Below are 15305 nucleotides of genomic sequence, written 5' to 3'. Positions count from 1 at the left end.
CTTTCTGTCACTCTCATCTCCCGCCTCCCTCTTATAAGGACCCTTGTGAGTCTATCAAGCCCACGTGGACAACACAGGATAATCCCCACTATCCTTAGCTTAATCATATCTGCCAAATCTCTTTTGTCATGTAAAGGAATATTTTAAAGGACATGGACATTTTGGGGGCAGCCTACCATGACTCAAAATGTTTCCCTTCCCTTCCCTTCCCTTCCCTTCCCTTCCCTTCCCTTCCCTTCCCTTCCCTTCCCTTCCCTTCCCTTCCCTTCCCTTCCCTCCCCTTCTCTTCCCTTCCCTTCCCTTCCCTTCTCTTCCCCTCTCCTCTCCTCCCTTCCCCTTCCCTTCCCTTTCCTACCTCCCTTCTTTCTCTTCCCTTTTCCCTCCCTCCATCTCTTCTTCCCTTTTTTCTTTCTCTTCTTCATTTTTTCCCCCAAGTAGTCAAAAGCTTATTTTTTCTCATTTCTCATTCTTCTGCCAAGAGATATGCCATTTTTCAGAGTCCACTTTTTGAATGAGTTTGACAGTTTTATTGTTAGTGTTCTTTCTGGGTGGTCTCATCATCTTCGATTTTCTGAGTACTGTGGAAATAGCTTTATGAATTTCTTCTCGCTTTTTAAAACGAATGAATTTGTGACAATCCCATTTCACTCAATAATTACTTGATCAGGCTAGTAGGGCTGGAAATTAGAGACTGCTCCTAGGTTCATAATTTTTGCTACATCCCATTTGTATTTTCAGGAGTCTCTGCAATGCAAATTCTTGCTAGCCAATCTCCTCCATTTCAGGGTAGAAGTTTAATTTTTAAACTACATTATGATAGATGTGCATAGCAGTTTCTATCTGCTCACTTCAAAATTAGAAAGGGGGGGCAACACAGAGATTCCCCCAGCTTTATTTCCTAGAACAGTGATTTTGAACCTTTTTCATCTCATGGCACAAATAAACTAATTACTGAAATTCTGTGGCACACCAAAAATATCTTTTTTGCCAACATGACAAAAAGTAGGTATAATTTTGATTAATTCATACTGGACATCTATTGTTGTATTGGCTGTTGTCACTTACTTATGTGACAATCTAAGGGAAAAAAAGTCAGTGGTCCAAAGTGAGGTATTGCATGTGGGAAGGTCTTGCCGCACCCAGGTGGAACATCGCTGTACTAGAGGGCACTCTGCTCAACTTCATCACACATTCTCTCGAGCCATTCGTTATGCAAGACATTTACATAAGAACTTTGGGGAATTCTATCAATCTTGCCTTTTTTAAGCTGAAGTTTTGAGGCACAAATTAAATATTTTACAACTTCCCAGCTGTTAGTTATTGCAAACCTGGTTTCAGGCAATCCGGAACAAACAGTGAGGTTTATTCTATAATCACTTTAACAAAACATCCTAATTAAAGGACAATCCATGAGGAATAGGAGTCTTTCTCTAAGTTACTGTTGATCCTCAACTGCTTAAGCCAAGCAGAGAATGCAGGAGGAAGTCCGGAAGCCACAGGAGACAGAATTGCTTTCCGCTCTCTGCACCAACCACTGTGTCTGTGCAGCTGATTGCAGGGCTCAGAGTTACCACCTAAGGAGGATATCACCCCGTTGGGGTTCACCAGGAGACTCCAAAGCCGTGGGGGAAGTATCGCAGCCCAAGGCGCCTAGAGAGGGCTAACACTGCAGTTCCCTTTCAATGCAGTTTTTTGGCTACAGCAATGTCTCCCATTTCTGTTGGTTTTCAATCCCTTTTCCATATCCACAATTTATGAAAAATCAAGCAAGTTTAATATCAAAATTTCTGACTTTGGAATGTTTAGAGTCCAAAGCTTTCTAACATTAGCCATGAAAGATCTGGTAGAACTCATTTATATCTTATTTTATGGTTTAAACATATACATGAATAAGTTTAGATGGGATGAAGTGAATATTTTTTTAAAAAATCTCCTTAATATCCTATATAATAAAAGCATAATATGCAAATTGACTAAACAGCCAAACATCGAAACGACCATCTAGATGACCATCTGGGACCATGCTATGACACCCACTGATGCCAGGCCAGCCAAGGCAGGTGCAATGTGATTGGTTGGGGGCCTGGCCATCACCCCATAATCGCCCCTGCAGAGGGAGGCCCAGGCCACCGACTGGTGGGCTGCGGCAGGTGGGCGGAACCTCCCTCTGTGAGGGAAGCCCGGGTCCCAGGTGCCAGAGGGAAGCCGGTGCTGGCAGCCAGGGGAAAGGAAGGCCTACTCTTGCACAAATTTCGTGCATCAGTCCTCTAGTTCATATATATCTTGCAAGCCATCAGGCTGATTTTTCCTTTGGAGTCACTAGTAACCAACTCTGAAGTTGTACACTTGTCCAGATATATTAATTCCCATCAAGATTTATACTTTTTATATTTGAATAACACAGATATAAAAATGAGAGAAACAGGGTGGAGGACAAGAAATTGAAATCATTTTAGGGGAGTATCTCAGTGCAAAGAGGCCACGAGTCAATAAATTGAGAAGGCCTCAGGACCAATATGTCTGGTCCTCTTAATTTCTTACAGCAAGCAAATCATTGCTTTTCAAAGCACATGAAACACCTCTCTCCCACAATCATATTGTAAAGTGCCCTGAAATGGCTATTAGTTTCCATTTTGTTTTGAAGGTGAACAATCTCAAATCATAATCATAACAGCACTATGTACAAGAAGTATCAACCCTACTCCCTATCTTCTATTAATTTTTATTTACCTTTCTGTGATGGTACCTTGTGGGCAAGGTCAGAATTGCCTAAGCAATTATCATCCATATAGAGAAGTAGAAGAATGGGAAAAGAGACAATATTTGAAATGTGTTAAGATAATTGACTGATAACTGAGTAACACTGGAAAGAATGAGGATGCATTTTGAACCAATATTGGCAGAAATAATTTTCCTAAAGGCATTCTTTTAGAAGAATACCTCCTACGCTACCTCACATACCTTCCCTGTATACCTGGTCAACCCCTTTCCCTGAAGTTTCTAGCTCAAGTGTTATTTGTTTTCATGAGGTCTTTTCAACCAGTGCAGCCAATACCTGTTTATCCCTCAAGAGAGCTGCTCCCATCTCTTTCACGTCTGTACGTCCCCCTCCCCCCTCTTGGCACACTTGAGGTTCTTAATTATATTTAATAATGACTGCATCACCACTAAATGAAGAAAGGGTGAGGAGGTATGCTGCATTCCTAAAAGGACATTATGAAGCCACGGGTTTGGAAATGTTCCAGCAAATCCAATTAAGCAGCATAGCATAGAGATTCTTCATCAAAATAGATATGTGAATTGGATTATGGTAAGATTGCACGGACATGAAAAGCAAGCAGGGAAATAAAAGTTTTGTGCCATCCCGGCAGCTGTGACACTACATTTTAGTTTCACGCAGATTGTGAGTCATTCGAGTGAGGGGAAGGAGCACATGAGTCAAGTGGAGAGCCCCATCCATCCTGGGTGTTTTATGGGACCTTCAGCACCTCTGCCCCATTTGTCTCCACTCCTTCTGGTAAGAGATACAGTCCCTGGGCTTGGGTAAATGATATGACCTCATTTCTTAGAATCCTTTGCCTTGAGTCACTGTCTCCCGTTGCCCCAGGGTCAGTTCCAGAGCATTGGTGGAGGCTCTGCTCGGATAACCTGCCCTGGGCATTCACTCACAAACCTCGTGTGGAGTCTCAGCTCCACAGTTACTTACAAACTTTAAAAGTTAAATAGAAAAGTAAGGTATCTGTATAGCATATCCTAACTGTCTTTTTATTCTTTAGAGAAAACAGATCACATCCTCGTGACTTTAGGCCCAGCTATCTTGGCCTCCTTGCTATATGTCTACCACCAACTGGGCTCCAATCTCAGGATGTGGTTTCTTTCTGGTCCTTCTGCCTGAAGGGCTCTTGTCTGATCGAAACACAAGGCTGCCTCCCTCACTGCCTTAAGGTCAGTGCATATAGTTTACCTGTCAAAGAGATCTTCTCAACCCCTACGGTCAAACAGTTCCTAACCACTTTCTATTCCCTCTACCATGCTTTGTTTTTCTTTAGAGCATTTATCACTATCTCTATATGAACAAAATGTATAAATATTGAGAGTAGGGACCTTATTTATTGTCTTACTCCCATACCCAAAATAATGCCTTTTATATATAGGCCTTCAAGAAGAAATCCATGTTGAATAAGCAAATACATAAATTAAAGTTCGCTAACCTACTAGGGAAGGGTATTGAGCTTTGTGAATTACCACTGTGTACTTCCACAACTTCTCAATTTATATTGCCTACGACAAGTTAAAGAATAAGTCTATAAACTGTAAAAGCTATTTCCCAAGTAAAACAGAAAAATAAGGCATTTGTATAGCTTAAATAACATCTTCTAGGATTCACGTTATTTTCCCATAAAGTATAATATCACCTCTAGGGTTGTCCCAACTAGATTGGCCCAAGTTTGCCTCCTTCTAATACATTGTCTTTGTTTGTTTCTGCCAGAGTGATCTCATCAAAATGCACATATAATTAAGTCACTATTTTAAAAAGCCCATTAATGACTTGCTTAGGAGAAAGCATATTATTGCTTTAATGATATTCCTAGGACAGAGTTCAAACTCCTTAATTTACTCTTGTCAGATTTAGAACTTATCTCACAAACCTCATCATATGTCATCTCTGTGTTTTAGTCTCAATGGCTTTTTTCCCCCAGGCCCCCAACAGTTCCACTGTCTGTCTTAACTTCATACCTGCATTTACCTTGCCCTCTCTTTTTCCTCCCTCAATTTCTAATGCATGTTTTGGCGCAGCTAATTCCTGTTCATTCTTCAAGTCTCAGTTTAAATGCAAATATTGATTATGTTTGTCTATTTGCCTATCAATCTACCTCTCTATCCATCCTATGTTAATATGATGGACAGGGCCAATATTCAACTGGGTTTGAACTAAAAAATGTCAATTTCCTATTATTTCACCGCGAATGTTTGTCTTTCTTTGTTATACTCTAAGATCCACAAGCAAAAGATCGTGTCTTCCTTATTAATTATTATATCCTCAGTGCCTACAGCTTAGTACATTTTCTTTTAATATTCTTTGAATGAATGTGCTGTCCTGTGTCAGTGGTTACTATTATTGTGGAAACAGCATTTGTTTATTATTTTAGAGCTGTCATAATTACTTTGTATAATCTATTCAGTGACTATATTAAAATCACAAATGAGGGTAGATTATATAGAAAGAGAAAAAAGGAAAGGTCAAAGAGGAGAACAATGAGAAGGAAGAGTTTGCGAAAGAGGAAGGTAGGACAGACTTGAGAAAGGGTGATGGAAGAAGAACCAGAACAAGAATAAAAATGAGAAGGGAAGGAGGAAGAGAGAAAGAGGACAGAAAAGGGCAGGAATATAGAACTAATAGGCCTCATAGTAATTTAACTGTCAGTTACTTAGACAGTTGTCTTATGTCATCATATTTTCAATACATATGTATTTCTTATTTTAATCCTTGTCTGATGATATGTTTTTATTGATTTTAGAGAGAGAGGAATTGAGAGAGAGAAACATGAATGTGAGAGGGAAACATCCATATGTGCCTCACTGGGAATTGAACCCTCAACTTTTTGGTGTAAGGGATGATGTTCCAACCAACTGAGCCAGTAGGCCAGAGTCACATGTATTCATTCATTACCATTTTTTCATGGTCCCAGTTTTGATTATCTAGCTTTAAGTTAACAGATCACAATTTCTTTTTTCAAGTACCACTCATTTGCATGAATTTCTACCTCTTTCACTTGTAAGTTGTAATCTCTATAGTATATTCCTGTTTTATTATTTAGATGTTTTTTTCTGTTGTTTTCATTTCTTTCTCTTGATTTTTATTTTCATTTCATAAAATATTTCTCATCTTGCAATTTTGAAAAATTTGCTGATACTTAGTTGTGATTTTTATATGAATCACAATAACTATCAAATCAAGAAAGTAAAGTAGATTGTCCTTTATATAAGAATTAAGTGTCAAATATTAAGAACCATAACATAAACAAATAAAAAATATAAATTGCTGTTTTGCATAAGCATCATAAAACAGCAAAAAAACTATGCAAATTAATTATATTTCATATTATGAGGACTATAATTAATGCATGATTAATTTATATTTACATGGCATTATTGAAGACTATACTCATTAAGGTTTTTTGGTTTTGTATCTAAAGATATAGAAAAAATAAAATATCCCCCATGATGGAGTTCATTAACTTTTTTAAAGAGAGCCTTTGAAGCTGAAGTAGCAAGGAAGATAGAAGTCAGAGTGATAATGATTGAGGAAAGGTCTTACCATCTAGATCATTCTCTGGGGTCTCCGCTGTGTGCCAGTTGGAAGCTGGTCCCGTGCCATTGACTGTCATGGCTGACACTTGAAAACTGTACTGACTTCCTTTCTCCAGTCCTAGGAAAGAGTTTTTCACAAAGAAAAAAAATACTGAGTAACTATTTCTAGCTGAGTTTCAAAACTTTAAGTTAAATTTTAACAACTGTAGACATGCTTTATGTTGTTTGTGATGGTTGAGGTAATTATTGTTATTTTGGCCAAAAGATCAGACATATTATAGCAAGAACTCAAATTATTTTTCATATATTCTTATTTATTTTGGTCCAGTTTATAAAAATGTATTCCTGAAAATAGCCTCAGGGTAGATGCAGAATATAAAATATGAACGATGAAGAAATAATCAGAAATAGCAAGGATCACTTTTCCTCACAGTCCGGAAGAGGCCTGCCTATAAATCAAAAACCATCAATCTAAAAATTTATGTCCTCATCATCCATCCAAGGTCAGTGATTATGTTTTATTTGGGCAAAGCAAAAAGAATCCAAAGCTACTGCACTTCAGCAAAAAATATTAGGGTTTTCGTCTCCCAAAACTGTCACAAGGCATACTTTGTTTTGCATTGCTTCCATAATAGAGCATGACACAAGTCTATCTCTATGATAATTAGTACAAATAATATTGTATACTGCAGGCTAATTTTAGAGTACAGGTAGATGAGAGAGCCCATGGATCATTAGTGTGATATGTGTTAATTTTGTATGTAAATAATTTTCCTTTTAGCTGAATCGCTAGTAGCTCATTAACACAACAAATTACTGTAAAACAGATGACATCTGTCAAAGGAACTCGTGACTTTTTTGAGATGTTGAGGACTCAGTTGAAATTGACAAGTCCTTAAATCTCAAGGTGTTGAACAAGCCTGATAAAGATAAAGATATAATCCCTCTTTGCTTTTTTTCATTAATCACACATGGCACACATTTAGTGCCAAGGTAAATTCATAAAGAAAGTACACTACTAAGGAAATGAGGCTTATATAATGTACAACATTATGCATTTGCAGATTTTTGCATAGGAGAATGAACACATGTTGGTATTAAGGGGAAGTATAACTTACTACTCAGAGGAGATAGTGTTTTAAGTGATGGATTGGATGGACTTCTTAATGTCAAGGGACAATTGCTATCAATAAATAGTACCATTAGAGAAGACAACTTGATTAACTCGCCCACACAAAGGTATCTATAACACAAAATGTCCTGTTAAGGACTTCTGATTTTATAAAATAGACTGAAGCTCCATGAAGACATGGCCCGAGAATGGTGTTGGTACTGTGGTTTTTGTTATTATTGGTATTTTAACTGTATATCTACAGAACCCAGCCTGACACATGAAAGGCACACATGTAAAACAACTATTGAAAGATTCACTAACACACGACGAAACTATATAATGATAAAATACCCAACATCATCAGGAAGGTGGCAAACACATAGTTTTGAACATAAGATCTTTGTCATGCCTCACGGAGGCTCATTGCTCACCATGTTTTGTCCTTTGGTTATCTGCTATTTGTTAATATCTGAAACCTTCTTAATGAGTTTTAAGTGCACAATACAGTATTGTTGACTGTAGGCACTATGGTGTAACACAGACCTCTACAACTTACACAACTTGCATAATTGTCACTTTATACCCACTGAACAACTTCTCATGTACTCTCTCCCTTGTCCCTGGCATTCTATGCTCTGCTTCTATGAGTTTGACACTATACCTCATGTAGGTAGAATCATGCAGTATTTGTCCTTCTGTGACTGACTGATTTCACTTAGCATGTTTTCTATGTTGTCGCAAATGGCAGGATTTCCTTGCTTTTAAAGGCTGAAGACTATTCCATTGTATGGAGATACCACACTAAAAGCCTCCTTTGTCAGTGGACATTTGGGTTAGTTCTTTATCTCGGCTATTGTGAATAATGCTGCAGTGAGCCTGGACGTGCAGTATCCTTTCCAGATACGGATTTCAATTCCTTTGATGTATTCCCAGATGTGGGATTGCTGGGTCATTGGCAGTTCGAGTTTTATTTTTTTTTATTTTTTATTTTTTTAAAATACTTTTTATTGATTTCTTAAAGAGAGGAAGGGAGAGGGATAGAGAGTTAGAAACATCGATGAGAGAGAAACATCAATCAGCTGCCTCCTGCACACCCCCCATCGGGGATGTGCCTGCAACCAAGGTACATGCTCTTGACTGGAATCAAACCCGGGACCTTTCAGTCCGCAGGCTGACGCTCTAGCCACTGAGCCAAACCGGTTAGGGCAGTTCGATTTTTAATCGGCAGTTCTATTTTTAATATTTTGAGGAACCTCTCTACTGTTTTCAGCGTAGTTTCTGCTTTCAAAGTTAATGTTGGTATTAGTGCGTAAATGTTTGAAATATTTTAATATTAATAATCCTCTACAGTTTCATATAACAGCCAGTCATCTAGGGAGCTAAAGACAACAACATTGTATAGCACAGGCTGCATGTAACCAGGAGTCAGGACACCTGTCATTTAGTTGGGCTCATCAGTTTAACTAGTAAACAAATGTTAGCAATGTCAGGCTGTGGGCCTCTGCTACCTTTTCTGTAAAACAAGGGGAATAGGTGAGATAAATGGTATAGTTCCTGCTTTGGTTAGTTCAGGCTCCAATCTGTGTGTGTGTGTGTGTGTGTGTGTGTGTGTGTGTGTGTGTCTGCGCGTGCGCGCGTATATGTGTTACTCAGCTGCTTCTAACTATAATTTAATTCTAAAAAAAAATGTATGGTGTAGGTAGCAATTCTTTTCTTAGCTGTAACAATATTTCACTGTCGAAAGCTGATTGCCTTCTGCCTATTTCTATCTCCAACAATACTAAGCTCCTTCAAGCTTTGTAATTCTTTTGTTCTATTTCTCATTTCTTAGAGCTTATGGCAAGAGACGGTATATTATTCAAACAATATGATCCCCCTTTATTCTCCTAATGTTAACCTTGTTATAAAATGTCTATGCTATTGTTTTAGTTTTTCAGTCCTTGAAGTATCAATGTGTGTTTATCATTGTTTATTCTATCTCAGCCATGAAACACAAGAAAACTCCTGAACTCAATCCCAAACAAGCTTTTCTGAAGAGCTCTCAAAAATTAAAAACAGCATTTTAAAATATAGTTGACAGGGCTTTCCACAATAAACTCATCATTGTGGTTTAAAATCCTTGTTATAACTCGGAATTACTTTGTTATTGCAGATGTCTCATTCTCCTAGCAAAACACACAACAACAACAACACACACCTGTATAACACACAGAGGTTTGTACAAAAAAGTGTTTGCGTGTCTATACCTGAATATTTATTTATATCATCAAATGAAACATCTGGCATTTCCAATTTTCTAACAGCCAAATCAATAGATCCACGTGTCTTACAGGTATTGAAAATATGGGGTCAAATCCTGTACATTTTAAAGTGTTGTAGATCACCATAGAAAAATCAATTACTCTGCTTACTAGAAAGTGAGTAAGTTATTAACTATATCCTGGGGACAAGTGAAAACCACAGACAATCTACCAGTGTAAGTTCCGTGCTGACTTCTCCACGCTTTGCAGCATTGAAGATATTTCCACAACATCTAGAAATGCAGCAGGCACAAGGGAAGCCAATCCACATAGCAGAGGAAGAGAAGGCAAATGGTTTGTAAAACTTGTTTTTAATGTTTTCAGGGCACAAGGCTATTTTCTGGCTCTTTTTTTATTTCTTTGCTTCAAATTAAAACTGGCACTTGTGCGGATTTTTTTGCAATAAACATCAGTTACAGTTTTAAATATAACTGCTCAGGTGATGTTTGCATTTTATAAGTATCAAAAGGAAGAAAGAACAGTATGAATGAAGGCTTCAAATTTGGAGTCGAGATTCCTGCAAAGCTATGCAAATGAAAGCAAGCATTTGTGAGCTAGTCCAGTAACAAGTTGAGCTACTTCTTTGCCATAAGCTGGAATGATATTAAACCAGAGTGGTGATGGGTTATGTCATGTTGATGTGAAGCTCTGATTGTCACACATATTTTAGATGAATAAAACATGTGGGACTAAATTATTTATTTTTGAATAAACAACGTTTATGAGAGGATGCAATTCACAATAATTGTCCTTGAGAGAAAAATGATAGGAGGTGTCTCTGGTGAGTTGAATAGTGTCCCCCTGAACATGAGAATGTGACCTTCCTTGAAAATAGGACCCCTGCAGAGATAATAAGTTCAAGATTTCAAGGTGAGTCTCTTTGCCCCTCTCCCTTTCTCTCTCTAAAAATTAAAAAGCCCTGGCTGGCGAAGCTCAGTTGGTTGAGTGTCATCCCAGACATCTAAAGGTCACTGGTTCAATTCCTGGTCAGGGCACAGACCCAGGTTGCAGGTTTGATCCCAGTCGGGGGTATACAGGAGGCAACTGATAAATGTTTCTCTCTCCCTCTTCCTTCCTCTCTCTCTAAAATTCAATACAAACAGATTTAAAATATTTCAAGATGAAATCATCCTGGATTTATGGTGGGATATAGACCATGACTGGAGTCCTTATGAGAAGAGAAGAGGCCATGGAGACACACAGAGGAAGGCCTGCAGAAATGGAGGCAAATCTTTGAGCAATGCACCTATAAGCCAAAGAATGTCAAGGACTGCCAGCAACCCCTGGAGGTTAGGAGAGAAACGTGGGACGAATGCTCTCTCATTACCTCCAAAAGGAACCAATCCTGCTGATGCACTGATTTTTAACTTCTCACTTCCTGAACTGAAAGGAAAAAAAAAATCTGTTTTAAGCTACGACGTTTGTGGTAATTTATTATGTCAGCCCTAGGACTAATATAGGGTCTTTGGTAGTGAAAAGGCTTATGCTTGCTGTTCTCTGTATAATCATTTTTAAAAAATGATTAGCTATGGTAAATTGTGCTGCTATGAACATAGGGGTGCATATATCCTTTTTCATTGATGTTTCTGGTTTCTTGGGATATATTCCTACAAGTGGGATCACTGGGTCAAATGGGAGATCCGTTTTTAGTTTTTTGAGGAAACTCCATACTGTTCTCCACAGTGGCTGCACCAGTCTGCATTCCCACCAGCGGTGCACGAGGGTTCCTTTTTCTCCACATCCTTGCCAGCACTTGTCATTTGTTGCTTTGTTGATGATAGCCATTCTGACAGGTGTGAGGTGGTATTGCATCATTGTTTTGACTTGCATCTCTCGGATAATTAGTGACTGTGAGCTTGTTTTTTATAACTCTTGGCCTTTCTTATGTCCTCTTTCAAAAAGTATCTATTTAGTTCCGTTTCCCATTTTTTTTATTGGGTTTATCTTTCTTTTGTTAAGTTGTATGAGTTCCCTGTAAATGTTGGAGATTAAACTCTTATTGGTGATAACATTGGCAAATATGTTCTCCCATGCAGTGGGCTTTCTTGTTGTTTTGTTGATTGTTTCTTTTGCTGTGCAGAAGCTTTTTATTTTGATGTAGTCCCATTTGTTTATTTTCTCTTTAGTTTTCATTGCCCTAGGAGCTGTATTGGTGAAGATATAGCTTCGGCATATGTCTGAGATTTTGCTGCCTGTGGATTCCTCTAATATTTTTTATGGTTTCCCGTCTTATGTTTAAGTCCTAAGTGCCCATCAGCAGATGAGTGGATTAAAAAACTGTGGTACATCTACACAATGGAATACTACGCTGTGGTAAAAAAAGAAGGAATTCTTACCATTTGCAACAGCCTGGATGGAACTGGAGAGCATTATGCTAAGCGAAATAAGCCAGTCAGAGAAAGATAAATATCACATGATCTCACTCATTTGTGGAATATAATGAACAACATAAACTGATGAACAAAAACAGATCCAGAGACAGAGAAGCATAGATCAGACTGTCAAACCTCAGAGGGAAGGTAGGGGTGGGTGGGGGTAAGGGGGAGAGATCAACCAAAGGACTTGTAAGCATGCATATAAGCCTAACCAATGGACACAGACACCAGGGGGGTGAGGGCATGAGGGGGGGGCATGGGGGATAAGGGCACTGCCGGGGTCCAGCAGGTCCAGGGGTCCCCAAAGGTGTGGACGGAGTTGGCGAAGAAGGAATGACGCGGAGACAGCATTCAGTTGATCAGCAGCCCAGCCAGGATCTCTAGCCAGGATCTCCAGCGAAGTTCTGGTCTCGATCTCCAGAGAGGTTCTGCTTAGGACCTCCAGCCAGGTTCTGTGTCCATGGTCTCTTGCTAGGTTCTCCAGCCAGGTTCTCCAGGTTCTCCAGCCAGGTTCTGTAGCCATGTTCCCTCGCTAGGTTCTCCAGCCAGGTTCTGTGTCCATGTTCTCTTGCTAGGTTCTCCAGGTTCTCCAGCCAGGTTCTGTAGCCATGTTCCCTCACTATGTTCTCCAGCCAGGTTCTGTCCAGGTTCTCCAGCCAGGTTCAGTCACCAGGTTCTAGTCAGGTTCTCTTGCCAATTTCTGTAGTCAGGTTCAGTCCAGGATCTTTTGCCATGTTCTCTCCAGCGAAGTTCTTCTGTCTCTAGGTTCCGTGTAGGTTCTGTCTTCTTTCTGTCTCTCCTCAGTTCTGACTTATTACATCTGTATTTATACCAGTTGATTCAATCCTATCAATCTCTATTACAAAGGTTAGGGCGTTTCTTATCTCCATTCCAGGGAGTAAAGATTATGTAGCTTAAGCATGATTGTTCATAGTTAAAGTGATTAATTACCCGCCTGGCACTTAGTTAAGAGGTTTTATTCCCTCCCTAAAATCAGGGGAAAATCCCTACCTGGGGAAGCAACCTTTCTCAGAGACCTTGGTTAAAACACATAGTGCCAAGAAGGTGAACAAACATATTATGAACAGTATGCCATATATGCCAGGTCCTTTGAAACAGCAAGGATGGACCGGCTCCCGGCAGGGCACATATGTAATACCTTAATCAATAAAGAAAAAATAAAGGAAGAAATACAAGTGAAAAAAATGATTATACCTTCTGTAGAAAGAAAATCCTTTATGTTTGTCTATCTAGGGAGTCTGAATCTTGATTTGATGTTACTGAGTTTAATGTGACACTTTCCATTTGCAAAAAATATTGCACAAATACTAAAAACGTCACAGCAGCAAGTTCTTTTGGCCACGTGGCTACTGTTCCACACTTATTTTCTGGGCCCACTCACTTCTTAGCTGTCCAGTGGGAGTACACTTAGCTATAGTGGGAGGAAATGTTCAATTTTTGTAACCAAAAGTTGCAATATGACACTAGAGTCTTGACCTTTTGTTTTACACTTTACATATGCAATTAAAAATACATATTTTATTGTTATAAAAGTTAGAAGCAATCACTATTAATATTTGATATCTATTATTCTAAATATTTTCCAATGATTTCATTTTTTTGGTTTATAAATATGGGCTTATATTAATACTGATTGAAAACTAAGTTAGTGATATGTTTTAAATATTTAATATATAATTTAGTATTTTTATATTATTTCATTTTCAATAGATGTACAATACTCCATCATATGATTATGTCTGAAATTTCTAGTTAGCTGTCTATAAATGGATGTTTAGGATCTTTTTTATTATTTGTTATTAAAGTAACAGTGCAAAGAGTTAATCATTCTTGGAGTAAAAAACTTTGCAAAAATATGATTATTGAATTGGAACAAACTGCTAGAAGTTGGAAACCTAAAATGTATTCTTAAACACACACACACACACACACACACACACGTACATACGTATATACATCTGTATATAACATATGCACATTGCTTCCAGAAATATTCTAGAAATTTTATGTCCCACAAGCAGTATATGAAAGCTCGTATTTCTCTTATATGCTTTCCAGAAAAGGGTATCATCATTCATTTTTACCTTTATAACTAATCAAAAGGAAAATGCTAACTCGTTTTTGTTGTAATTTATATTTCTCTACCAATAAGATTGAACATTTCATCATGCTTATTCGGCATTTATAGTTCTGTAAATTGAATATCCAATCCTTAGTTTTTCTATTGGAATGCTCATAATTAAATTAATTATTTTATAAAAAGAACTTTATTTTTTGTATTTAATCTCTCATTTGAGGGAAAAAACGCATTGATTAAAAAAAGTTTCAGGGCTTCAAGTGCCCATATCTATTAAAATATAAGGCTTCCATTAAATTATCCTTAGAGTCTTTCTTCTGGACAAACATAAATCTTAGGAATTATACTAAAAATTTTCAGTAAGAATTTAAAATTTTGTGATTTCTTCCAAAGGATACTACATGTTCTATTCAAAATAATAAAGAACACATCTGCCTCACTTCAACTTCAATTATTTTTACCTACTTCTGATCATTTCATCAGAGAAAAAGGCATAGGTTCTTGGCTTTTCCTAAGCTTTTTAAATGTACAGTAGAGTACCATGACTTCCACTTAGAGTTAACAATACCTCCCTGAGAGATTTTGTCCAGATATAAAACAAATAATACACTTTTTGGCAATCTACCTTGGAAGCGCTCTCATTATTATGCTAAAATGTTATAGGCATAAAAACCAAACAACCTGAGGGGGAAAAACAGATTTCTATCAATTTTAAGACTGTAGGCTGAATACGATCTTAAAATGTGCGTGTGCGTGTGCGTGTGCGTGTGCGTGTGCGTGTGTGTGTGTATGCATGCTCATGTGGGATGTGCACCTGTACTGTGATTGCAAGGGGAAATTTACCGATTACTTACCACAGAAAAGGGAATAAATAAAGGGTTACTTTCTTTCTTCTCCTCTGCAGTAACAGTTTACTTCTGCATTAGCTGTAAGTTATGGGTTTTAGTGTGTATAGTGTCCTAGGCACAGTTTCTGTCCCATCTCAGATTGGCTCAACTTCACTCACCAATCCTTGCCATGAGCCACTGTGATTTGCTTTGCTTCTCAAGCTAGTAGGCAAAATTTACACTCTCAGTGTTATCAGGGCCTGAGTATTGCTGCTACAC

The 15305-nt window shown here is 38.1% G+C and overlaps 1 protein-coding gene across 1 annotated transcript in view; it reads right to left on the bottom strand.

The window, feature by feature from the left end:
- Window positions 1-15305, bottom strand: part of DCC (DCC netrin 1 receptor) — a gene marked incomplete at both ends in the record, with an annotated part of 936944 nt that overhangs the window by 137278 nt on the left and 784361 nt on the right. Inside the window, one exon of the mRNA XM_081097320.1 lies at window positions 6320-6430. Within this exon, the coding sequence (XP_080953446.1) occupies window positions 6320-6430 (111 nt within the window). The remainder of the gene's footprint in view (window positions 1-6319; window positions 6431-15305) is intronic.

This window comes from Myotis nattereri, assembly GCF_964212035.1.
Source record: "Myotis nattereri genome assembly, chromosome: 8".
Classification (NCBI taxonomy): domain Eukaryota; kingdom Metazoa; phylum Chordata; class Mammalia; order Chiroptera; family Vespertilionidae; genus Myotis; species Myotis nattereri.
This window is presented reverse-complemented; position numbering and strand designations above follow the sequence as displayed.